The sequence below is a fragment of the Ceratotherium simum genome, chromosome 7 (genome assembly GCF_057802395.1).
Source record: "Ceratotherium simum simum isolate JZ-2026a chromosome 7, ASM5780239v1, whole genome shotgun sequence".
Taxonomy (NCBI): Eukaryota; Metazoa; Chordata; class Mammalia; order Perissodactyla; family Rhinocerotidae; genus Ceratotherium; species Ceratotherium simum.
The window spans coordinates 68771429-68797492 of NC_141906.1; the positions used below are offsets into that span (position 1 = coordinate 68771429).

Consider the following 26064-nt stretch of genomic DNA (forward strand, 5'->3'; position numbering starts at 1 on the left):
CTTGAGTGACTTGGACATTCTAGATAGGAACTCAAGGCTTCTTCACTTCAAGGTATCTTTTGCTTTTAAGTCACCACTTCAAAATAAGTGTTCTCAGTGTACACACCTTCAACCTTGGCTGGATTGGCTTGACCTACACATGGGACCCTTGTTTTTTGGAAGTTGTCCTGTAACATTTGAAAAGTATTTGAATGCTTGCTCTTCTCAAGAACTAAGCAGCATAGTGTGTGGTAAGCCAGCAATTTACACAAATACTCCCACCACGGCCTATTTCAAGCTGCCAACAGTTTAACAATTGGCTTGCAAAATTCCTAAAAATTTAACAATCAGCTCTTGCTGTGTGAGCTGGCTCCAGTGCACCAGAATCTATGCAGGTGCTTGCTGGGGTACAGCTCAGAGATGAGTGCCTGCTTGATACTGAAAACCACAAACCTCCCCTTTCATTTGACAGCTCTCAACTTATATGTAAGATATACACCAAAAAGTAGCCAGAAAGTGCAAAGAAGTTTATTAACTATGATGTGGTAAAGATATCAAGAGCTACAACGTCTGTGCACATAGCCCAACAGTGCACACCTTCTTACTAAAAAAACAAAAAACAAACAGTGAAACACAGCAGTTAACAGTCCAACAGTCCAACACTGGGGTCAAAGGAATGGAGCTGCCTCTTCTGGCAGCAAAGCTTCAAGTCCTGCAATTAAATGAAAGTCTTGGTCCACTCCCTATGGGCCCTCATACGGTTGCCCTTTGGAACCATAACTGAGTGACACAATAGAACATTCAGATTCAGGATTTGGCCTCCAGAATTTTTTTTTAAATCTTCCCTTTATTTTATTTATTATTTTTTTTTTTTGCTGAGGAAGATTCACCCTCAGCTAACATCTGTTGCCAGTCTTCCTCTTTTTGCCTGAGGAAGATTCGCCCTGAGATTACACCTGTGCCAGTCTTCGTCTGTTTTGCATGTGAGTTGCCACCACAGCATGGCCACCAACAAGTGGGGTAGGTCCACGCCCAGGAACCGAACCCAGGCCACTGAAGCGCAGAGTGCACTGAACTTACCCAATAGGCCACAAAGCCGGCACCCAGAATATTTTTAAACAGGGACATGCAACATTCCCTCTTGAAGCACAATTTGGGAGCTGCAGAGAACTAAGATTGTTCCCCAAGGAGCCAGAGGTAACAGGCCACATAGAAAACACAAAGCATTTTATAAGTTCACATTTGGTAACAGAATTAAGAGCTTAATGCACAAAACTCATAAGGTAATGTAACCACAAGTAAAGACTTCAGCAGCCAAAGAAAAATTCTGAAAGGCTTTTAACCCCTTCTGAAGCTTTCAGAATTAAATTCTCTTGCTAGACAAGGCTCGTCTCCATACAGTGTGGTAAGAACTTATGGAGGAGCAAAAAGAAAAAAGGAGAGAGAACAGCACCTAAGAAGGTATTAAACAGTAGGTTAAAAAAAAAAAAAAAATACTTTATCTTCTTTCCATCATTAAAGAAGGCAGGTGTCCAAACACTGCTTTGTGCTTCTTTGAAGAAAAAAAAGCTGTAATCCAGACTTCAATATAAGGGATGCAGAAGGAAACTGATTGCAGCTTTATGACTGTGATATGACCACAAACCCATGGAGCAGAGGAAATTATCAATTTACTCTCTTACCATGAAGGACTCTAGTGTTCAGTCATTTAAAAAGGAAAGGACTAGTTCAAATTATGATCAAGGCTACAAAATAACACAACTAATTGTTCACATAGCACCGTTTACCTAAAGTGACAAACATACTACACCGGATTAATCCTCATAACATGTCTGAAAAGAAATTACAAGAAAACCTAGCCAACAACAACAAACAAACACAGAGATACAGAGATCAGATTGGTGGCTACCAGAGGGGAAGTGGGGAGGGAGGAAGGCGAAAGGGGTGACAGGGCACATGTGTGTAGTGATGGATGGTAATTAGTCTTTGGGTGGTGAACATGATGTCTACACAGAAACTGAAATATAATGATGTACACCTGAAATCCATATAATGTTATAAACCAATGTTACCTCAATTTTAAAAAAAAGGAAAAAAGATGTAAAACAAATGATCTAGGCTTCTACTTTAAGAAGTTAGAAAAAGAGGAGCAAATCAAATCCAAAGGAAACAGAAGAAAGGGAATGATTTTAAAATAAATAAAAGCAGGGTAGCTGTTGTTTAATGGGTATAGAATTTTAGATTTGCAAGATGAAAATGTTCTGGAGATCTGTTGCACAACAATGTGAGTATACTTAACACTGATGAACTGTACATTTAAAATGGTTAAGATGGTAAATTTAATGGTATGTATTTTTTACCACGATAAAAAAGTGGGGGAAAAAAACATGAAAACCTAGCCAAAAACTTGTTCCTCATTTAATGGGATGTGGCTTTAACTGGATTCTTGTAACATCATTTCTTTCTCAGAGAAAGGAAGACCCATAAAAAGTCTGCCTCACAATTATATCTTTATCTTCAAATCTCCTAGACCCCAAATTATTTACTCTTGCTCAAACTGCTTCCTTCTCTCTGGTGAGGTGTCAGAAATTGTCTCACTAGCTCAGCCCCAGACAACCACATATTTAACAAGTAGACCAAAACTGTGAGGTTTAACCACGGGAAATATAAACTGCTAATTTTGCCTTTGCCTCTTCTACTTACCTCACAGAGGTAAATCAAAAGGTCTATTAACTAACCAGACTCTAATCTATGGACTAGGACAACAAAGAGGCCAGGCCAAATCTATGAGATAGATCTAACAACCCAAATTTTTAAAAATAGATCTTGGCAAAAAATATAAAAGTGATTCTTTTATAAGCATATTACAGTGTATAATGCTATACATGGAAATCTCTTGAGCCACCTAGTGAAGACCCATGGAAAAGGGCTATCCTGTTGAAAAAAACAGAGATGAGAGGAGGGTAAAATTTTTGTCTCTTATATATGAGAAGTGAACTCTATCACAGAGGACTACACTGTCCATCCTTCCTCTGACATGTCATACATATTTCTGAATGGCTTATGGAAAATCCCATGTAAACTAAAATTTGAAATAAGTTGCTACAGGAGAATGGAGGAAGCTGATATAAGGCATCGAGAGAACAGAAGGGAGAAGTATAGGCTATGCACAACCTCACTTCCTGATCTCAAATATTATGCAAAAACAGTTTGTCAATATCTTAGTTCACTCATATTTGGTCCATTTTAGAAATCAAAAACATTTTGAAGAATAACACAGGTTAAAAGATGATTTCATTGCAAATAACTGGTAAAATAAACTATACATTCCCACCAAAAACCTTTCCAGAGTTTTTCTTGCCTCTGACTTGAAAAGTCAAGAAGGAAGCCATAAAGCAGTCAGCTGTAAGAAAGTAAAATAACAAATGACACCTAGCAAGACAAAAGAAAGGAATCCCTCTACCTCACCATTCTTCTGCTTAACTGCAAATTGATGATACTTTAATACTTTAAAAACCCAGTCAAAGCAAACCATTGACTCTTGATCCTACCTACTCTAAGGAAATTAGGGTTATACACTCCAAGTTACCCAAACACAATTGATGATGAGATAATTAAACCATATACTGTGTGCTATATATGCCGTGTGCTAACTCACAGCTGAAAACGTTCATGGAGCAAAAAACAAAGAACACTTATCCCAAACAAACATTTTGACTGTTAGCACATCGGAAAATTAGTCTCCATTTCATTAAAAAGAAAAATATTTTGGCATCAACAGAATGGCCAACATTAAGATTCTCCCTCAAATAACTGGAAGAAAACACGTAATACATTCAAGAGCAAAGGTGAAAAAAATGTATCTTTCTATTCAGGAAAAGAATCCTTTCATTCAATTAGAGTATAAGTTATTAAAAGGGGGTAGTTATGAGTCTCTTCAGAGAGTTTCTGAACAGTTTATAAATACAAAAGGAACATTTCTTCAATAAATAAGTGGCTCCTAAAGTCTTTACTGATGACTTCCAGAACCCTCCATCACTGCTGTCCAGGCCAGCTCCACTTCTCTGAGAGGTTTTAGCTGCCAGTGGAATGGAATGTTTTCTGTTATTAGGTGACTCTTCTTATACCATGCAGACTTTCATCAATATATCTCTTCAGAGTCTGAATCCTGGAAGGGAAGAACAGCAGTTGTGGTATGCATACGAAGTATAACGCCACAGTCAGAACTTAGGCAAAGACCGCATGTTAGGATCCCCCAAAGGGAATTCAGCTTCGGGGAGACATCAGCAGCGAAATGGCACTGGTTCAACACACCTAAATTCCCAGGTGGCATCAGAGGACCTCAATATAATTAGTGTCTATTGCACTAATTTCTGCTTCAAAACCCTAAGGGATCCCTTTTCCTTGGTGAATGTTTTTTAAAACCCCATCACACATGAAAAGGTGCCTATCTACAGCAGAATGTGCAGGATTGTAGCTAGGAGTCAGACTTCCTGAGTTCCAATTCCAGCTCCACCCCTTGCTGGCTGTGTGACCTTGAGTAAAGTTACTTATCTCTAAGCCACAGCTTCCTCATCTGTAAAATGGGAATAATAAAAATACGTGCACTTCATAGAACAGCAATGAGAACTGAATGAGACAATGTATGTAAATCACTTAGCACAGTGCCTGGCACTTTGTGAGAGCTCATTCAAGATTAGCGACTATTATCGTTATTCTTATTTTCATTGTTCAAACTTGTATTCATTACTTCTAACCTCAAGTGGGCCATTAGTACTACCCGGCATATACCATATCTCTAGTCCATTCATCCTCCTTTTGTCCTAGATAATTACTTCATAACTTTCCCTCTTTCCACAAACCTCTAACACCTCCTCCTCACTTCATTCTCAGCTGACGACCCTGCTTCCTCCCATCATTGGGAACAGAGGAGCAGTCAGTAGGAAACTTCCACAAGCTCCCATCATATTTACCCACACATCTGTGTCTGGGCCCATCTACTTGGCCTTCCTTATTAGTCTTCTCATGGATACACTCTCCCTGCCTTTATCTAAGGCTAACATCTCTACTTGAGCACTAGATCCTGGAGTTGCTCCAGCAATCCTCCCCTCTCTCCTGCAGCATCAACTTTTTTTCTACTGGATCATTCCCATCAGCATACAAACGTGCTATAATTTCTCCCGTCTTAAAAAGAAAAGCAACTCTGGACACAGACCTCCTTCTACCGATTGGCTTTTTTCTCTGCTTCCTTCCACAGCAAAACTCCTTGAAAGAGTTGTTTACACCCACTTTCACCAATATATCTCTTCATATTCTTTCTTGACTCTACCCCATTCAGGCTTTCATCCCCGCTATTCAACTGAAGCTGCTGTTGCCAAGGTCACTAATGATCGTCACATTACCAGATCATCCAATAATCAATTCTCAGTTCTCATCTCGCTTGACCTGATGCAGCAGTAATTGACACAGTTAATCATTTTCTTTTCCTTGAAACACTTTCTTCACTTGGCTCCCAGGATATAGAACTCCCTGGTTTTCCTCCTACCTCACTGGACATTCCCTCTCAGCCTCCTTTGCTAATTCCTCCTCATCTCCCCAATCTATCAACCTTGAAAATGTCCAGGGCTCAGTCCTTTGAATTCTCGTTCTACACTCAATTCCCTGGTGGAAATATCTTCAGCAGTCTCTTTACACTGATGACTCCTAAACTTGTTTCTCCAGTCTAGACCCCTCTTCTGAACTCCACACCCATATAACCAATTGCCTACTCCACATCTCCACTTGGATGTTTAATAAGTATTTCAAACTTAATATATTCAAACTCAGCTCCTGATCTTCCTCCTAAAACTTATTCCACCCATAAACTTGTACATTAGAAAATGACACCTCTATTCTACTAGTGGCTCAAGTCAAGAACCTTGGAATTAGCCTTGACTCCTCCCATTCTTTCGCATATACATGCAACCCATCAGTAAATCCTTCTGGCTTTACCTTCAAACTATAATCAGAATACAACCACTTCCCATACCTCTACCACCACCACCCTGATCCAAACCAACACCATCCTCTCTCACCTACATTATGACTAAAGTCACTTAACCAGGGTCTCTGATTCTGACATGGTCCCTTACCACCTATTCTCAACACATAAGCCAGAATAATCCTTCTAAAACATACATCAGTTCACAATGCTTCTCTTCTCCAAAACCTCCAGTGGATTCTATTTCATTAAGAATAAAAGTCCTGGGCCGGCCCCGTGGCTTAGCGGTTAAGTGCACGCGCTCCGCTGCTCGCGGCCCGGGTTCAGATCCCAGGTGCGCACCTACGCACCGCTTCTCCAGCCATGCTGGGGCCGAGTCCCATATACAGCAACTACAAGAATGTGCAGCTACGACATACAACTATCTACCGGGGCTTTGGGGGGAAAATAAAAAAAAAAAAAAAAAAGAATAAAAGTCCTGGGGGCCGGCCCGGTAGCGTAGTGGTTAAGTGCGCGTGCTCCCCTTTGGCAGCCCGGGGTTCACGGGTTCAGATCCCGGGTGCCCAGTGACGCACGGCTTGTCCGGCCATGTTGTGGTGGCATCCCATATAAAGTAGAGGAAGATGGGCATGGATGTTAGCCCAGCGCCAGTCTTCCTCAGCAAAAAAGAGGAGGATTGGCATTGGATGTTAGCTGAGGGTCAACCTTCCTCACAAAAAAAAAAACAATAAAAGTCACCTGCAGAGGGTAGGGGGGTTGGACAAAATGAGTGAAGGGAGTAAAAAGGTACAAACTTCCAGTTATAAAATAACTAAGTCATGGGGATGTAGTGTACAACATGGCAACTATAGTTAGGAATACTGTACTGCATATTCAAAAGCTGCTAAGAGAGTAGATCTTAAAAGTTCTCATAGCAAGAGAAAAAACTCTGTAACTATGTGTGGTGATGGATGTTGACCAGACTTACTCGTGATGATCATTTCATAATACATAAAAATATAGAATCATTATGTTGTGCACCTAAAACTAATATGATGTTATATGTCAATTCTATCTCAATTAAAAAAACTACTGAAAGCCAGCCCTGATGGCCTAGTGGTAAAGTTCAATGTTCTCCACTTTGGCGGCCCAGGTTCAGTTCCCAGTCATAGAACCACGCAACTTGTCTGTCAGTTGCCAGGCTGTGGCAGTGGCTTATGTAGAAGAACTAAAAGGACTTACAACTAGAATATACAACTATGTACTGGGGCTTTGGGGAGGGAAAAGAAAAAGAGGAAGATTGGCAACAGATGTTAGCTCAGGGCAAATCTTTCCCAGCAAAAAAAAAAAAAAAACTAGTGAGATTCAATATTCATTAGATAAAACATGACTTATTATCAGATAAGCAAAAAGAACTAAATCATTCAAATGATGCTTTGAATGTTTGCTTTGTAAAATATTACAAAAATATAAAAAATTTAAAAAACAAATGTGAAAAAAAAAGAATAAAAGTCCAGGTCATTATAATCACCTATGTTCTATAAGATATGACATTATCTCTCTGAAGATATTCTATTCTTTGCCTTACTCACTTCATTCCTGCCCCATTAGCCTCCCTGCTGCTCCTAGAACATACCAATCATGGCCCCTCCTCAGAGTCTTTGTACCTACCATTTCCTCTGCCTGGAACGCTCCTCTGCATCAGCCATAAGGCTTGCTATCTACTTCTTTTAGGTGTTTGATCAAATATCACTCCAGGGAGGGTGTCCCCAACCATCCTATTTAATATCATATCCCCCATCCAGCCATCCCCTCTCCCATTCCTACTGTATTTTTCTCTATGGCATTAAGCACTATCTGATACACTATATATTTTACTTATTTTTAAAAGATTTAGTTAGTTATTGTTTGTACCCCAGTTTAAGAGAAGGTGACATTTCAGCTGTGTCTTGGAGGATGCAAATTTTCCAGGTAAAGAATGAAAGTCCTTTGAGGGCAGGGATTTTTGTCAATTTTGTTCACTGCTATTTCCTAAGTACCTAGAATTGTATCTGGCATGTGACAGATGCTCAATAATAACTGTTGAACGAATTAATATCTGAAATGTGGATAATAATCATATGGACATTAACTAATTTTGTGTTATCAAAATATTCGAACCCCAAAGGGTTAGTATTAGACCTTCTCCACTGGAACTATCGACCTTTCCCTCGTATTACCTGTTATCCTTAAGGACACAAGAGAAAGATAAAAAAAGAACACTGCAGTGAGTAATTGGGCTGTGGTCATCTGGCCAAAGGCTGAGCTTGGCAATACAAGTACAATACAAATACAAAGAGGGCTCAAGTTTAAACCTTGTAATGATAGGCATGCTTCATATTAGATCATAAATTGCCTTTGACCTGTTTGCAACTGTACTACATCAGAGAGTCTTTCTTCCTCCTAGGATCCTGGGATGGCCACACAAGCCTACCAGTCACAGCAAGGGTTCAAAGGGGGAGGGATGACAGCCTTTCGAAATTTAAATCAAAACTCAGGCCTTCCAACATGGATATTTCTTATCGACAAAGCCACAAGTCACCTAAAAGAAAAAACTGAGGCACAGCAGAAAAGTTCAATTCAGGGCTCTGGGTCCCAGCCAGTCAAATTGTCCTCATATGACCTCAGTGGCATAGGACACTCCTCTTTCAAGATGTTCTGTCAGTCAGCAGAGATGCTCTACACAGTCCCCTTCCCTAACCTAAGGACACCACTCTATGCCCATGAGACATATAACAAAATAATAGTTAGAATTGGTAGGGTCCCCTGAGGCCAAAATACTCTGGGGTAAGATTTTGGTTCACACCTAGCTTAGGACCTGCCTGTATATCCTCTGCTGCCTCTGGGGGCAAAGGATCCCTGTAAGTAAGCAGGAAAATGAGACATGAACCTGAACAGAAGAAATGGCACGGGCTTACCAGGCACTCAGCACAACGGACACAAAGCCTCGCCATGCAGTCATCCTCCTCTTGGTCAGTGCTGTAGAAAGAAGACAAACCAACTCTGAACAATCGCTCTCCTCAGTCAGCAGAGCAGTTAAGAGCACAGGTCATTGAAATTGGACAGGTCTGCTTTTAAATTCCAGTTCTGCCACCTACTAGCAGGGTGACTGGGCAAATTACTGAAGCTCCAAGAGCCTGTTTCCTCATCTACAAAATGCAAATATTACCACCTACACTTAAAGGATAATGGTTGGGAGTAAATAAAAAATAAACACATATAAAACACGTCCCACAGTGCCCGGCACATAGGAAGTGCTCAATAAATAGGAAGGAGCCAGCCCTGATGGCCTAGTGGTTAAAGTTAGACGCTCTCACTGCTTTGGCGGCCCGGGTTTGTTTCCTGGTTGTGGAACCACACCACCAGTCTGTCAGTTGCCATGCTGTGGCGGCAGCTCACATAGAAGAACTAGAAGGACTTACAACTAGGATATACAACCATGTACTGGGGCTTTGGGGAAGAAAAAAAAAAAAAGAGGAAGATTGGCAACAGATATTAGCTCAGGGAGAATCTTCGTCAGCAAAATAAGTAAATAAATAAATAAATAGGAGGTAGTCACAATCATCCATTCAGAAACGGACTGAGCACCAACTATGTCTGAGCCATTGTGCTGGGCTGGGGATAAAAACATAAATAAAACACAGTCCCCTGAAGGGCTCACAATTTCCCGGGGGTAAAAGACCTGTTAAAACTTAACAACTATGTTATAATACAATGTAATAAACATTTTAATAGAGTTAAGGTCAAACTGCTGTGGCAACAAAGAGGAGGGTGTGACTAGTTCTCCCTGGACGACTCAGGGAAATGCAAGAGAACGGGGCAGTTCAGCTGGGTCTCGGAGAATAAGGAAGAGTTTTCCAGGTAAACAGGGAGGGATGGAGGGAATTCCAGGTGAGAGAAAACAATGTTGAAAAAAAGAGATCTGAACGAGTACAGTATGTTTAGAAAGGAAAATAGCTCACTGTAGCTGGAATGTGGAATGCACGAGGAGAAATGGCAGGAAAGAACACGACTTAGGGTTAGATCATAAAGGGGTCTTGTTAGACCATGCTTAGAAATAGACTTTTTAGTATTTTTACCAAGAGTTCTTTCCCTATTGGTGGGGGCCACAGATTTCTTGTAAAGGGCGCTCTCTCTCTCATTAAATAAATGCACATGCACGCATGCACACACACACACACAGAGTTTTAGACCCTCTGAAGATAAGACTTCTCTCTCCAGGTTAAGAGCCCCTGACATAGACAATGGGGAATCAACAAGGGTTTTACGTAGACTTTTGTTACTTTTTTTTGAGTAGATTTGTTCTAGGGAAAATAGTGGATCATGCCTGCTCACTGGCAAAATGATGTTTGATGAACGCTTTTGATAACCACAATCCAATTAACCCCTTCAGAGCATCTGCTGACCAAGAAGAGATCTCGCTTATTTAAACTGTTTCTGCCCTTCCACGGCTGTTCTTAAAGCCTCTCTCATTGCTCAGGCATTTTCTGTAGGGAGACATCAGCTCAGCAACAAAACAAGGAAAAGGGGAAAATAACTGATTTGTTGGAATTTCCTTTTAATTTTGAAGGAATGAGATATTCACTTCAGAATTTATATTTAGAATAACAGCATTGTACAATCTGATTTCCAAAAGAGGAGACTAGGACCACACTATCAACCCCTCCATCTCTCTCTCTAAATTAATATCCCCAAGTTTCCCTTTCAACCTTCCTTCTAGTACTCTGGAAGAAAGCAAGGCATGGATGCTGGGGTCTGGGCACTATCCACGAGGCAGAGCCCTGAAGAGGGTTTACTGCTCAGGGCTCCCGCTGGACTTACTCATCTGAAACCTCAATAGATGACTTCTTATAGCTGGACTTGCTCCTCTTCTTCAGCCCCGCAGACTTTCTCGCCATTCTCACCAGCAGCAAAACAACCACGACAGCTGAGGGAATGAAGACAAGAATGGAAAGAAGGGCCACAGAGGAAAGCATGGTGCCAAAACCTAGAGGAGGAAAAAGAGAAAGTTAAAGAGAGGGACATGCAGAAGTGCTTCCTTTGACATGAGATAGGTTTTACTTTTGCTTGTATTTCTTCTGATTACAAAAGGAATAAATTCAATGTAGAAAATACATAAAAGTATAAAGAATAAAAATTCACCCATAATAACACTACCTAGGATTAACACGTTGGTATCTACCCATTCAATTTTCTTTCTAGGAGTATATGGGTATGAGTCTGCCTATAGGGAGGAGAGTGTATATTTTTAGAAGTATGGATTGTATTTTACATACTATTTCTAACATCTTTTTTTACTTAATACATGACAAATATTTTCCATGTCATTAAAAATTCCTTCCAGATGTGATTTTTAATGGCATCACAGTATTCTACCTTATTGAATAATTTATTGAATCTATCTTCTAATGCTGGCCATTCAAGTTGTTTCCAATTCTTTGAATCTATGAGTTATATCATGATGATCACCATTACACATAAATCTTCATATTTACCTCTATTTCTTTAAGATAAAATTTTAAAATGGAATTACTGGATCAAAGGGCGTACACTTTTAAGGTGTCTGATTCATACTATCAAACTGTCTTCCAGAAAAACTATACCAGTGTCTACTCCCGCCAGCAGCATGAACATGCCCATGTCTTTGAAACCTATGAGTTATTGTCTTAATAAAATAAAGAAGAAAACAGACAGGGAAGGGAGAAAGACTTGAGAAACGATGAGGCATCTATAATGAACCATAATGCAGTTCTGTATCTCTAAGTCTTTGGTTCAAATCCAACTAAGGACTAGAATGACCACTCAATAATCACCAGGGAATAACGTAGAAAAAAAGGTCAGTCCTTAACCTACTCTCCCCTGGCTCCATACTAAAAGGAAACTGCTGCTCTTTGCAACATAAAATAAACATGCTGCCTCCCATCCTTAGAGGGGGTCCTCTTTCAAGACACAGGCAAGAACACTGTCTTATAACTGAGGGTATGAACATACTAGGGAAACCAGAATGACTTCTACTTCACACAGATAACAACTCTCCATTTATTTAGGGGTTTGCCATACATTCCACAAAACCTCTGGTCACCTGAGGTTAAAATAAAAAAGGATAATGGAGAAACTATGACAATATTTGGAGAAAAACCAGTTTATAAAAATAAAGATAAAAAATTTATCCTAATAAAGAATTCAGGATGGCAGAATGTTCCAATAACAACTGGCTTACAAAGATAGGTAGCTCTGCTTATCACTGATCTCTCCAGAAAGCACCACAGTCACAGGGCACTGCAGAAGAAGGTTGGTGGCAGTTAGCTTACCCCTTTCTGTGACTGTTAGCTCTGTCACGGGAATATTATGGTGCACATCTGGGGGATTCTTCACAGCACAGCTGAATGTCCCATTGTCCTTGATGGTAGGGTTGCTTATGCTTATGGAGGCATCCCCTTTGTATACATCTCCAACCCAGGAAATTCGATCCCGAAATGTGCCTGCTGTGGTTGGGTACTGGAAGGACTGATAATGAAAAATCTAAGAAAGCAACACCACGAGGAAAAAGTTAATTTGGAAAGATGCATTGCCAACGTAAAGCTAAGTAGGTCCAAAATAAAATACAAATGTATAATGAGTTTTCTCCACTGGCAATTTTTTTATGCTTTGTTTACCTCCATCCTACAGGTTAAAAGACAGGTTAATAAAACATATCTGAAAAAGGCTTGATGAAAGAATCCTGCTATCCTAACTCTCAAATCTCTTCTAAATTCTCCCTAAAATCCTAAAGCAGTAGTTCTCAACCAGGGGCAATTTTGGCCTCCAGGCGACATTTGGCAATATCTAGAGACATTTTTGGTTGTCACAATTGGGGGGAGTACTACTGGCATCTAGTGCGTAGAGGCCAGGGATATTGCTAAAAATCCTACAACACATAGGATAGCCCCCCCAAAAGAATTACCCAGCTCAAAATGTCAACAGTGCCAAAGTTGAGAAACCCTATTCTAAAGTAGCATCTAATATTCATATAGTACTTTATGATTTGCAAATAATCTCCACACATTTACTCACTTGAGCCTCATAACAACACTGAACTATACATGGGGCAGGTATAATTATTCCAAATTTATAGAAAGGGAAACAAGGCTAAAAACAAAAAACTAAGTGAGTCACTCAAAGGCACACAGCTAGTAAGTGGGAAAGCGGAGATTTTTGTTTATCCAAAATCACCAGGAAAGTATAATATAATCAAGCCTCTCTCAAGTTATCTATCTTGGCAATTAATAAAAACCTCAAGTCAAATGCATGATCAGTACTCAATGAATGTGAACTGAATTAAAACGATGGTGCTTCAGATTGGTGATCAGACACTTCATCACCCAAAGCATCTAATTATATCTGATAGTAGGCCAGGCAGGTACTATAACACAATATGGTTTCTCACCCTTGTGCAAGATTCAAGGCTTTCCTCTTTCTTTGTTTACTTGGTACCTTCCCCCTTAAGAATCCAAGCATTTACAACCACTGAATTGCCCAATTTTGAAGAGGCACTTCCCAGAGAAGATGCTGAATCACTTACTAGTTCACTTGTTCATGTATTCATTCAACATATATTTACTGCACACCTACTCTATGCTAGACACTGTGTTAAGCAAAAAGATACAGTGGGAGCCAAATAGGCACAGTCCCTGCTCTCACAGAATTTACAGCCTAGTGGGAAATATAGATATTACAAAATAATAATATGTGTAATTAGTGTTCCAAAGAGGGAGGTAAAGAAAGGCTACAACTGATTATCAGCATCAATATAAAAGGGTTGGAAACTCCTTATTGACAAAACAAGGCCTGCTGTGTATCTTCAAGATTAATCCAACCTGTAAGTTACAAGTTAAATTAGTGATACTCAAATCCTTGCTAACTGATTAGTCTGACAGAATCCTAACTGATCATGTAACCGCGACATCATGTTACTTGATCTTTAAAAGTTCCACTAATTCCAACTTGGGTAAGTCTGCCGATTTTCTGACCAGCCTCACAGAGAACAGCACCAACTGCTGTTTGCATTTAAAGTCTCTGACCCAGGAAGATCCCCACTGCTTGCCCTGTCCTACTTTTGGCCAAGGAGGCGGAGCCAGATAAGGTCAGCCAGAGTTTCCTGACCACTCAGAAGAAAGTTAACTATTTTAAGTCTAAAGAAAAAGGGACGGTGAATACAGCCTAGCTTCCTCTACTGGAGCCACCTACCTAGCTCCAAGCTACGTGGCATTCACTAATAGCTCCTAAAACAAGATTCAAAGCTTCTACATTAAAATCAAAGAGAAATTTTTCCAGTGAAGGAAACAGGATAAATGAATTAAGAATACTTTCAAAATACAGTCTTACATACAGCTATGACATTCACATTCTTGATAGCATCTATCCTGAGCTAAGGATACTGCTGGAAGCATAAAGAGAAAGGGTTTTTTATAGCACTATAATCTTCAATTAAATATCTACAACGGGATTTGAACTATAAATGTGTTTTATATGTGTGACTAAAGTATATTGCTTCTAACATTGCAAGACTCTGTCACCAACAGCATCTGTCATCAACATAAGGTGCCACCATTTCCTTCAAAAGGAGCTATATAAATCAGTGCAGATGTTTATACACCGGGAGATGATGCCAAGATAAATCTACAGAGTACAGATATACAAGCAGACACACCCATTGAGACAACTTGATACCACAGGAAGTGAGCAACTTTAAGAGAAAGGACATCTATTACTGGGACCTATACAATTTTCCTATCCAACAGTCCTGGAGGTATCTTTTTAGTACATGGAATCTGAAAATGAATCTATGAAACCACACAAAAAGAAAAAACAAAGGGGAAATGAAATTAAACCACATTTCCTCTGAGTTTGACAATTTTTTTCCTACAGCTTATTTGCAAAATTCTTACATAAAAGAATAAAAAGCCCTATGTGACCAAATGAATGTCATAGAGTGTAGAAGCTCATCTTCTTCTATTTAAATAGCTCATCTTCTATGCTAAAATGAGAAGCCCTAAGGAGTGCCTGAGACTTGAAATAAAAGGATTCCAGAGCTGTTGACCACAGAAGACTCAAATAAATTTCCCTAGAAGTGTACACTTACCGATTCTGTGCGGCTGCTGCCAGGAGGTCGATACGTCCAGTCTACGGTGAGTTTGTCAGTGACAGATGAAGTCGACTTGAAGGTGCATTTCAACCTGATCTTTTCTCCAACATAACCCTGGACATGGGCAGCTGCTTTAATCTCCAAGGAAAGGACGATGTAAACACCTAATCAAAGCAAGCCCAAACATTTAAAATGGATTTATTTGAGTGGAATATACAGATACGAGTGAACAATATAGAGACGCTATTTATCACTTCTAAGGCTCTCATCAAAAAGCCTTGGCAATAAATATCTTCTCAAGTAAGCCCAAAAGGACAAAGGGCAGATATCTGCATTAACCAAAGGTAGTATTTTTGTCATTTTACAATATTAAATCATAGAATGAATGCTTGGGTAAAAATTTAAAACCTTGTCACATCAGCATTTTTCCAAACACAGACTTGCGGTTAAATTAAGTACAAACAAATGGGTCAGCCCACAGCAGGCTAAAAGATTAAGCCACCCACTTGTCTCACACACATACACACACACATATACACACACTCCAGGAATATGACAGCTTTTTGGTCTAAGTGACTTACCCCAAGCACAGCAAGGTTGTAACTTGAAGCTACCACTACAAAACTACCAGCAAAATGAGAATAGGAAATTTTTTTCAAAGAATTTTATGGAACTGTCCCAAGGTTCTATCTAGTTTTGTTTTGTTTTTTTCCTTTCTTAAAGCTGGTTAATGAATCACACATGCATTAAAAGTAAATCATGGGGAGGAAAACAGACCAAGTTAATGCACGCTAAAATGTAAAAATAAGACATCATTTTTAAACTCTCTAGAGACTTACTCTTTCCAAAACCACCTCAGACATCCAACTGTGACACTCCATCCCCCCCAAAAGAGTTGGCACTTTCTTCTGATCCATCCCCTCTGCTTTCAGAGAACCGTGAGTAGAAATTTAGCTTCCACTAAGGAGCCATTTTTTAGAAAAGTAAGCCACCAGCACGTCGTTTTTCCTGCTTCCTTCTCCTCCGCAACAAGCCCTGATTCTTCTGGCAGGCCAAAGGCCAAGAGAGCAGCAAGATTTCAGAAGACAGCAAACCCACACACCGTCCTGGAAAACCAGCAGTCCCTCTGGTAGAGGCAGGATGCAAATCCAAGCCCTGTCACTTGCTGGCTTTGTGGTCTCAGCAAGTTACTTTACTTCTTCAGTTTCTCACCCTGGGGGAATGATAATAATAGCACCTATCTTAGAAGGTCACTGTGAGGAATAAATGAGTTAAAACATGTATAACACCAAGAAGCCTACCTAACCTAGGGTACGTGCTCAATGCATGTTAGATAGCTTCATCATCATTATCGCCATCTCTTCAGTTCTGCCTACACTCTCAACCTTTCCTATCACAGACACAGTTATGCGTCATCAATTCCACTGCCTTTACCTCTGCTGCTCCGAACCATTTTTCTGGCTCCTCTCTAGACAATCTAGTCTGTCCACATTCCTCTTAAAACGAAGAGACCAAGACTGAGCTCACAACTCTAATAAGAATCTGACGCATCCCAAAGATGAAGATTACTTCTGGTTCATCCATAGCTTCTTCTCTGACTTTGCCATGCTAAACTTGTTGTTCCTTCTATGCAAATGCTGTTCCTCAGCCTGGAACACCTTCATCCCTCAGCCGCTACTCTCTCCTAAGCCCTCACTCCTGACTCACCTTACTCATCACTCAAGAACCAGCTCTAAAAACTGGAAGGGGGAAATGAATGGATAATCTACACTCTCCTCATGCCCCATGCCTTTATCCTAAAATATAAGTATAGTAGAGAGATTTAAGAGTGTGGATTTAGAATGAGATAGACCTGGACTTGAGGTCTAGCCCAGCTACTTTCTAGCTATGAGACCTTGATCACAGTTCCTAACCTGTCCAAGCTTCAATTTCCTCACTTGGTAAATGGGAAGAATAACAAGACCCACTTCATTGGATCACTGTGAGAATCCAATAAGATTAAATAAGATAACACACAAAATGCCTAGCACAGCATCTGAAATAGAAACTTTCAATAAATGTTAGCTATTATTATTAAAATAAACACCACAAACATTCAAAAGCCTTTAATAATTCTCTATTGGGCTACGGAATAAAATCCAAAAAGTGACAATCTGGCCCCAAACTTCTGCTACTCCACCCGCCTACACATCCCGTCCCCTTCACCATGCCCAGAAGGTCCTGCCATTTCCCAAATTTGCTATGTCCTTTCATGCCACTGTGCCTTTCTTTGAATATGTGTTTGGCTGGAAGGCTCTCCCTATTCCTACCAATCCTGCCTGGGTTGTTCCCACCACACCCAAACCCCCAACTCTCAAACACCTCCAAAACCCAGCTCAAATATCAGCCCCCTTTGTGATGCCTTCCTAAATTCCCTGATGTATCTCATTGCTCTTTCTTCAATGTTCTCATAACATTTAGTACATAACGCTATTCAAGCACATACACCATTGATTGTGGTCAATTTGTAAAGACTATTTCCTCCATTAAATGCAAGCACTTGAAGGGCAAAAATTCAGAGGGAGGGGAGCAGGCAGGGACAGACTGAGAGAAGAGGTGGACAGGTCACTAAAAGTTCTAGTGTAGGAACAAAGCGTGACCATTAGTCACCCACTTTCTTCCTATGCCCTGTCTACAGTATTTTCAACATTCTTATGTCCTCTACACTCCTCTCTTTCCATTGCACCCATTCAGGGAAAGCTCAACCCTAGATGACCACTCCTAGACTGTGGCTAGTGTACAGTAAAGGTAAAAAAAAAAAATCACACAACTGCACAGATAGTTACCACAAGAAATTTGTGAATTCCACCCACAGTTGAGGTACAGTGACCCTTTAACCAGCCTTGGTCAGCTCCTCTTTCTGATTCCTCAAACCTCTGCCATTCTCTTTCATCTTCTGTGCAACCTTCAAATCCCTCATTCTCAGAAGAAAATGTCTCCTCTTACTTCTTCAAGAAATTTGAGGCCATACAAACTGCCCAGCCACACACCTTCTTGTGTCTGCACCTATACTTACTTCCCATCTGAAAGAGTGTGGTGTCCCTTCTCCTACACAAGGCCAACCTCTTCTGCTTTGCCCTGGATCACTCCTCTCCAAGCCCTGCTCCAGCAGAAAAATCCTCTCTACTATCTTCAACCTCTCCCCTTCCAGAGGGGCTCTCTTGCCCTTCAGCCTCTAAACACACAGAGGTCCCCCCCATCGTTAAAAACAAACAAATAACAATAAAACAAAATAATAACAATCTTAACCCTGTAATACTACTTGTTACCAACCACTGCCCTCTCTTTCCTTTCTAAGCCAAGTCGGTGAAAGAGCAGTCTATACCTAATGTCTCCATTTCCTCCCTTCCCTTCCACTTCTGGACCCCTACAGCACAATCTGGACCCCACTACCACTTCTGGTAAAGGGCATCATGTCTTAAAACTGTAAAATCCAAGGGATAAAAACTCCAATAGGCACTTTTCTATCCTGATTTTACTGGATCCCTCTGCCTCAGTGACTACTTGCTCCTTGACCTCCTCTATCCTAGGCTTCTATGACAATACTCTCATTCCTCACTCATTCTTCAAACGTATACTTATTGGGCATCTGTTTTGTGCCACCCTCTGAGCTTGGAATTAAATGTGAGCAAAATAAATTCACTCTCTGTTTTGGAGCTTAAAATACAGCAGAAGTTCAATAAATTAATCAAATAATAATAAACACAAATGTCTAATTACAAACTCTGATAAGTACTATGAAGGAAAAACAAAGAGAGTGGCTATGAGAATTGCACCTGTTATAATAGGAGAGCAGGGAGTGGTTAATGAAAGCTTCCCTGAAAAAAGTTACTTTTGAGTTGAGTTCAGAAAGAAGGGTAACAAGGTAAGGAAAGGGAGAGCATTCCAGGCAGAGGATACAGCATATGCAAATGTCCTGTGCCAGGAAGCAGCACAGTCAGTCAAGGAACTGAAGGAAAGGCAGGATGGCTGAAACACACAGAGCATGAGACAGAATGAGGTGTGGCTAGGCAGGAAGCAGATCATGCAGGACCTTAAAGATTTGAGTACTGGAAAGCCATGGAAAATACTTAAATGTGGGGATAAGTGAGAAGAGACATGATGAAGTTTGCATTTTCAAAAGATCACTCTAGGGAAGACACTTAGAAGGAATCAAGAATAAATATAAGGGGTTTACTTAGGAGGCTACTACCATAGTCAAATGAGAAATACAGGAAGCTTGAACTAAGTTGGTAGCAGTGGACATGAGCAGAACTAGGAAGACAACAATACTTATAAGGTAAAACCAGCAGGAAGTGGTGACAGATCAGATGAGGAATGTTAGGGAAAGGGGGGTGTCAAGGATAACTCTCAGGTTTCCAACTTGGTGATACCATTCACTGACACAAGGAAGGCTAGAAAAGTACCAGGCTTGGCAGGGAAGAACACGAATTTGATTTTAGATAAGTTTAAGGTGCCTTTGAGATGCCCAAGGGATGTCAAGGAGGCAGTGGGTTTAGGGCAGAGGTCAGCAAACTATGGCCCATGGGCCAAATCTAGCCCACAATGTCTTTTTATAAATAAAGTTTTATTAGAACACAGCCATGTTCATTCATTTATGTATTATCTGGGGCTGCTTTTGTACTACTCCAGCAGAGTTGAGTAATTGCAACACAAACCATCTGGCTCACAAAGCCTAAAATATTTATTTTCTGGCCCTTTACAAAAGTTTGCCAACCCTGGTTTAGAGCAAAGAAGAAATATGGGTTAGAGTTGTAAATAAGAATCGCATTAGTCTCCCTACACCCAGCTCTCCACACTGATTGTGTTGCATACACACACACACACACACACAAACTCCACATCTCTGATAGTTTCTATCAAACCTCTTTCTAAGGCTCCTCCTTTCCTACTCATCCCTTAAACACTGGTGTTCCTTAGAGTTCCACCCTAAGCCCACAGACCTTCATTCAACATGTTCTCCCTGGACAATCCTATCCACTTCTATAGATTTAACAACCACTAATAGGCTAATGATTCCCCAGTCTATATTGCTAGCCATGACCTGCCTCTGAGTGTCCAAATGTTTCCAGATACATGCACTTGGATATCACCATCACTGGACCTCAAATTGAACATAGTGAACTTTTGTTTACTGCCAGCTCAACATCCATTCCCTTCATTGCCTGTTCTAACAATACTCAGATTTTTTTTTTTTTTGATATCCACCTTTCCCACACAGCTTCTGAGCTTGGGGGAAGATGCCTCTATCAGTCAGGGTCCAGGGAGGAAATGGAAGGTACAATCAGCTGAGATTTTGAAAAGTACATGGGCCACTTTTCAAAAGGACCTTTTCTCAGAGTCATGGAAGCCACCAAAGGGACAAAGCCTTTACCATCCCCAGCCCTGAAGGGGAAAGGGAGGAAATGGTGCTACAGGAGACTGGTAAGAGCTGGAGCTGTGAGCCACATGACAAATGCTGTAGCCATAGAGAGACACAGCTAGTATAAACCATAGCACTAAGACAGGGAGGGAGCAGGAAAGAAATTCCCTGATACCTTTCTCTTCCTGCCCTCCAATCTCCTGCCAACGCTTTTCATTGACCAAATCTAACTGGGAGCCAGGGAAGGGAGCCTAGATGATGCAGTCTATATGGTCAGCTTTCCAAGGAGTAAAGAAGAACTGAGAAGGGAAGCAATAGATCTGGTGGACGATGAGCAAACTAAGAATAACGAGCAACTGACCCTACCCCCAGCTCTTGAGGGTGACCCAGATTGGCCTAAACCAATCATTATATCGAGAAGTGTGCTGGTAAACAGCTAAAAAAAAAAAAAAACTGTTTCTTTGGTGCCAATATTCCCACCATGGCTAATTTCAAGCTACAAAGGTAAGGTCTCTGAATGCTGAGTTAAGAAGAGATGTGCATAACTGGCCCTTGAGAGCCAGTAGGAGCTGGCTCCAGCACACCATCCTCCTGACCACAGAGATATGTTTGGGGTCAACATGTGATTTAAGCTAACCCAGTCAAAGTAAGTTTCAGAAAACTTGCTTGGAAACTTAGTTAATGCCTCCATGCCTTGTTTATGTTCCTCTCTGTGTCTGGAATTTTCCTCACTCTCTATCTCTAACTCTTATTCTTCTTTCACGATTTAACTTCGGTGATACCTCCACAAAGTCTTCCCTGTTCCTCATGGCAGATTAAGGGCACCTCTTATGGGCACCTCTTCTGTGCTCTCATAGCTTCTAGTGCATTTCTCTCTTAGTACCAGCTAATTCTAAAATTATCTGTTGATCTATCTTCTCAAATAGACCCTGAGGTCATCCAAACAGAATCTAGCACATTGTGGATGCTCTGCAATATTCAACTGAATCAAATCAACAGTTTCCTTTTCATAAAACAAAAATTGTTACAAAATAAGCATAAAAATTACAAGTTCTAAGCAAATTCTGGTTACTGAATTATAGTAAGTACACAATTAATAATGCTACCTCTCTACCAATTTCTTCCTTGTTAATGTATTTGAACTCCATATTCATGAGCATGATTTTGCCACAAAGTTATCAATAGGTAAAGTCACTTTGCTGACATCTAAACACTGGACAAGCAGGTCTTAAATGTATAGTAACAGAAAAGACCCACGGGTGAACTAAACTACTCTACACTACTAACCTACACATCAGGATGTTGGTTCTCCTTGGGGAAGAAGGGATAATGACTGGAAGAAAGCACAAGGAAGGCTTCTGGAGTATCAGTAATGTTCTACATCCTGATTTGGATGCTGGTTACCCTGGTGTGCTCAGTTCCTGAAAGTTCATTGAGCTATACACTTATACATGTACACTCTTCTCTCTATATATATTGTACTGAAATTAAAAGTGTTTTAAAATCAATGGATGTAGGGCCGGCCCCGTGGCTTAGCGGTTAAGTGCACACGCTCCACTGCTGGCGGCCCGGGTTCAGATCCCAGGCGCGCACTGACGCACCGCTTCTCCGGCCATGCTGAGGCCGCGTCCCACATACAGCAACTAGAAGGATGTGCAGCTATGACATACAACTATCTACTGGGGCTTTGGGGGAAAATAAATAAATAAATAAAATTAAAAATAAAATCAATGGATGTAAAATAATTTGTCTACTCCACTGGGAAAAAAAAAGAAAAAAAAACAAAACAAAATCCAATGTTACATTCATTCAGAAATTTTTATCCTAGGCCTAATGTGCTTATGGGTATTTATTTTTTCATCTGAGTAAAAAAGCATTCTTGCCAGCTAAAAACAGCCAACTATAGAAATACTTATAATAATTAACAAAAATTTTTTATTCTGGAAGGAAAACAAGAAAATCACATTTAAACATAAGTATCTTAATAAATGGAAGAAATGAAAAAAATGACAAAACTCTCAATTTTGTACACTCAATTTTCCAAAATACAAATCTGTCAACCTTTGATTCATAAAATCGCACACTTATATGGAAAAGAGAAAAGAGTAAGAACCCTGGCTACCTAATCTATTGTTTCTATGTACTTTGACAACCGATGTAGCAGAACCATATTTATAACTCAGGGAGAATTCAAACAAGTTAATAATTTAATGAGTCTTATCTTTGAAGAGGAAAAGCAAACACTGGTATGAAACCAAAGCCTATTGCTAACAGATTTAAAACAAGTGAGACCCCAAAAAATGGATGAACCTTGAAAACATGCTAAGTGAAAGGAGCTAACCACAAAGGAACATATATTGTATGATTCCATTTATGTGAAATGTCCAGAGTAGGCAAATCCATAGCAACAGAAAGTAGATTGGTGTTTGACAAGGGCTGAGGAAAGGGAGGAATGGGGAGTGACTGTTAATGGGTATAGAGTTTCTCTTTGGGGTGACGAAAATGTTCTAAAATTTTTTTTTAAAGATTTTATTTATTTATTTTTCCCCCCAAAGCCCCAGTAGATAGTTGTATGTCACAGCTGCACATCCTTCTAGTTGCTGTATGTGGGACGTGGCCTCAGCATGGCCGGACAAGCGGTGCGTCGGTGTGCACCCGGGATCCGAACCCGGGCCGCCAGCAGCGGAGCGCATGCACTTAACTGCTAAGCCACGGGGCCAGCCCTGTTCTAAAATTGATTGTGGTAATGATTGCACAACCCTGTGAATATATTAATAACCATTTAATTGTATATTTTAAATGGGTAAATTGTATGGCATGTAAATTATATCTCAATAAAGCTGTTATTTTTAAAAAGGCAAAAGATAAATCAACTCAACAAGTACATACAGATCATAAAATCAACTTTTAATGTTTGAATTATTTGGTCTGCTGGACTTGTGGATGCTTTTCAATGTGAAATGACATAAAATTTAAGAAACTACGCACCATTTCTAGAATTCTTTTTCTCAACAGAACAATAGTTGAATATTTCCTTGTGTGTGTGAGAGAGACAGAGAGATGAAACTGGGATTATTTAGAGTGACAGGCCAGCCTAAATATTATATTACAAAATAATTTAGCTGAAAAACTGGACACTCATGATGACATGGTCAGCTGGGAGGGATCAGGGAGTGTGCCGGCAGAATAAATATTAGTCATCAAATAAATAAAAACGTCCCCGCCTTACCTGCTAAGATTTAGAACACCTTAAGTCTTTATGTTAAATGTCCCCTTCAGAAATTCCCACTTACCCACAGGGAAATTTTATGAAGTTAACAATTCACTCTAATGCTAGCTCTACTAACTACGATTTCCCAAGAAGACATACACACACAAACACACCCACACACAAATCTGGGAAATAATTGCACCCTAACATGAAGGTAATTAGGTTGTACTGAAATTTACGCAATTTGAAAATTGCATCAAAGCAAAACAGCCAAATTTTAAGAATATGTCACAGTGTGAATACTGTACTTCTGATATTAGTAATACATTAAAATTTTAACAGAATTGATATGCCCTGTCTTGTATTTTAAAAAATGTGCTATTAAAATGCCAAGGCAGTTGCTTTTTCCTGAACAAAATGAGTATTATAACAAAATCACAGCACATCCTTTCTGTGACTAATAAACGTTTTACCTCACAGGCCCTGACAATCACCTACAAAAATGAAATTACCAAGTCTTAATTTTCTTTCCCAAAATTACTGGGACCAACTACTGAACACTAGACTTGCCCTTTCCTAACGAGGATACACAGCCCACAGAACCACAGCAGAGTCAACCACTGATAACTCAGCACAAGATAACACCACGTGCCCCAAAGCCAGAGCCCTCCGTGGGTCTATCAAGCCGTGCCATCACCAGAACACCACGCAGTCACGCAAGGTGGTCGAGCTCCCAGCGGCTCAGGAAAGCACTGACAAGATACCTACTGCCCTCAGCGGGCAGTGGTTACAAGAAGAGAACATCCTCCCCACACCCTCCCGCTTCCTTCCTTCCCAGAAGCGTTATGGGGGCTTTCCTGAGACACCCGCCCCCGGAACCGGAAAAGCGACCATCTTCCCTATCCCCCCGGCCGGAAGTGGGGCAGAGCCTGCTGGCGCACTCACCTTGAAACCACAGGACGGCCAGCAGTGGGAAGAGACCGCAGCCACGGCCTCCCGGCGCCCCGCTCTGCTGCATCCCGACAGCTCTCCAGATCCTTGCACGCCTTGTTTACCGCTCCCGGTAACAACACAGGTAACACCGGAAATGACGTAGGGCGGGAGGCAGCGAGAACACTTAAAAAGGGCAATTCGAAGTTGCCATAGGAACCTGGCTTTTCTTCCAGAACCACACCTGAGCTTGCTCACCAATGAGCGATCCTTTAACTCTCAAATAGGAGTTACTTATTCTCTTTTGCTTGACAATGAAACAGGCTACAGAGTTTGGAGAATTTACAATTTATTTTTATGGAATTCTGCAGTACTGAATAGTCTTCATCCTCTGACTATTGCGGAAGCCTTTTTTACTCCCTACGGATTATTTTATTTGAACGCTCTCAGAATAGGCTTCTATATACTTAGAGTTCGGAGGGACCTAGGAGATCATACAGGATCAGTCAGTCAATAAAAAAATATGAATTAGGCTTTCGTGCCGAATTTGTGCCTCAAGTCTCTTTGGTTCGTGTTCTTTTTTTGGGTGTAGCTATTACAGCATCCAGCTCAGTACCTACCTAAACTGGGTGTTTATTAAATTGCTGTTGACAGTGGCAATGATGAAATCATCACAGCATATAATAGAGAAAAAAGGAACTGAGATTTGTGTATCTTTTGGTTGGAAAAGTGAGAAAGTAATGTTTTCACGGTGCTTAAAGTGAAATGAAGAGATGGTGTCACATTCGTCTGAAAAAGAGATGGGTTGGTGCCCCACTTTAATTATTAGTCCCTCTCTTCTCCTGGAATCTCTGTATATTTAATGGAAGCAAGAGGGGAACAAAAGTATGCTTCAGTTTTTGGGAAAGTTTAATAACTTTCCATTTTTCAACTCCCATTTCTTTACTAGACTTGAAAGCGGGTAGTTTTCTCTATTAAGAAGGTAATGTAAAAGTACCAAATGGAATAGATACTGTTCCTTGGAAACAGTCCCCAACCTAAGCAGTTTGTTGTGCCCAATTCCCAGTTATCCAAAGCAATGTGAAAATTCTGTGGCAATCCATTTAGATTTGTTTATCCAGCAGAAACTAATTCTATCCATTACTGACTTTCAAGCTGCCTCTAAGGAAATTTTTCAGTGACGATAAAACATATACCCATCTGTTTTCTATTACTTGCTATGTAAAATTGTTAGATTTGTATATAAGCAAATTATATAATTGGTAATTCTTTATTACTAAAAGTTATTTACATAAGTGTTTAAGGCACAATAAAAAATAAATTACAGTACAAAAGTTCTCTTTAGGAAGAAGACACTGAACAACAGGGCAATATTAACCCTTGAATATTTAACCAAGACATGCTACAAGTTTTGCAGGAAA

General features: G+C 40.3%; 2 protein-coding genes across 2 annotated transcripts in view; one reads left to right on the top strand and one right to left on the bottom strand.

Annotated features, from left to right (window-relative positions):
- Nucleotides 1–485: 485 nt before the first annotated feature.
- MPZL3 (myelin protein zero like 3) lies at nt 486–24731 on the bottom strand. The gene is made up of 6 exons (XM_004427264.3): nt 24659–24731; nt 15099–15265; nt 12289–12499; nt 10799–10964; nt 8896–8956; nt 486–4147 (listed from the first exon to the last, which is right to left on the bottom strand). Exons 1-6 carry the CDS (start codon nt 24729–24731, stop codon nt 4121–4123), a joined length of 705 nt encoding a protein of 234 aa, XP_004427321.1. The 3' UTR covers nt 486–4120.
- Nucleotides 24679–26064, top strand: part of CD3E (CD3 epsilon subunit of T-cell receptor complex) — a 51339-nt gene continuing 49953 nt past the window's right edge. Inside the window, exon 1 of the mRNA XM_087433770.1 lies at nt 24679–24788. The gene's annotated coding sequence lies outside the window, so the exon portion shown is untranslated. The remainder of the gene's footprint in view (nt 24789–26064) is intronic.

Excerpts from the sequence above, each read along its gene's own strand:
- MPZL3 (XM_004427264.3), bottom strand. The coding sequence starts at position 24,731 with ATGCAGCAGAGCGGGGCGCCGGGAGGCCGTGGCTGCGGTCTCTTCCCA. Across the intron at positions 8,957-10,798 it reads TCTATTGAGGTTTCAGATGA|CACTGACCAAGAGGAGGATG; the intron begins GTAAGTCCAGCG and ends TTCTTTCTACAG. Across the intron at positions 4,148-8,895 it reads TCCGTTGTGCTGAGTGCCTG|GATTCAGACTCTGAAGAGAT; the intron begins GTAAGCCCGTGC and ends CTTCCCTTCCAG.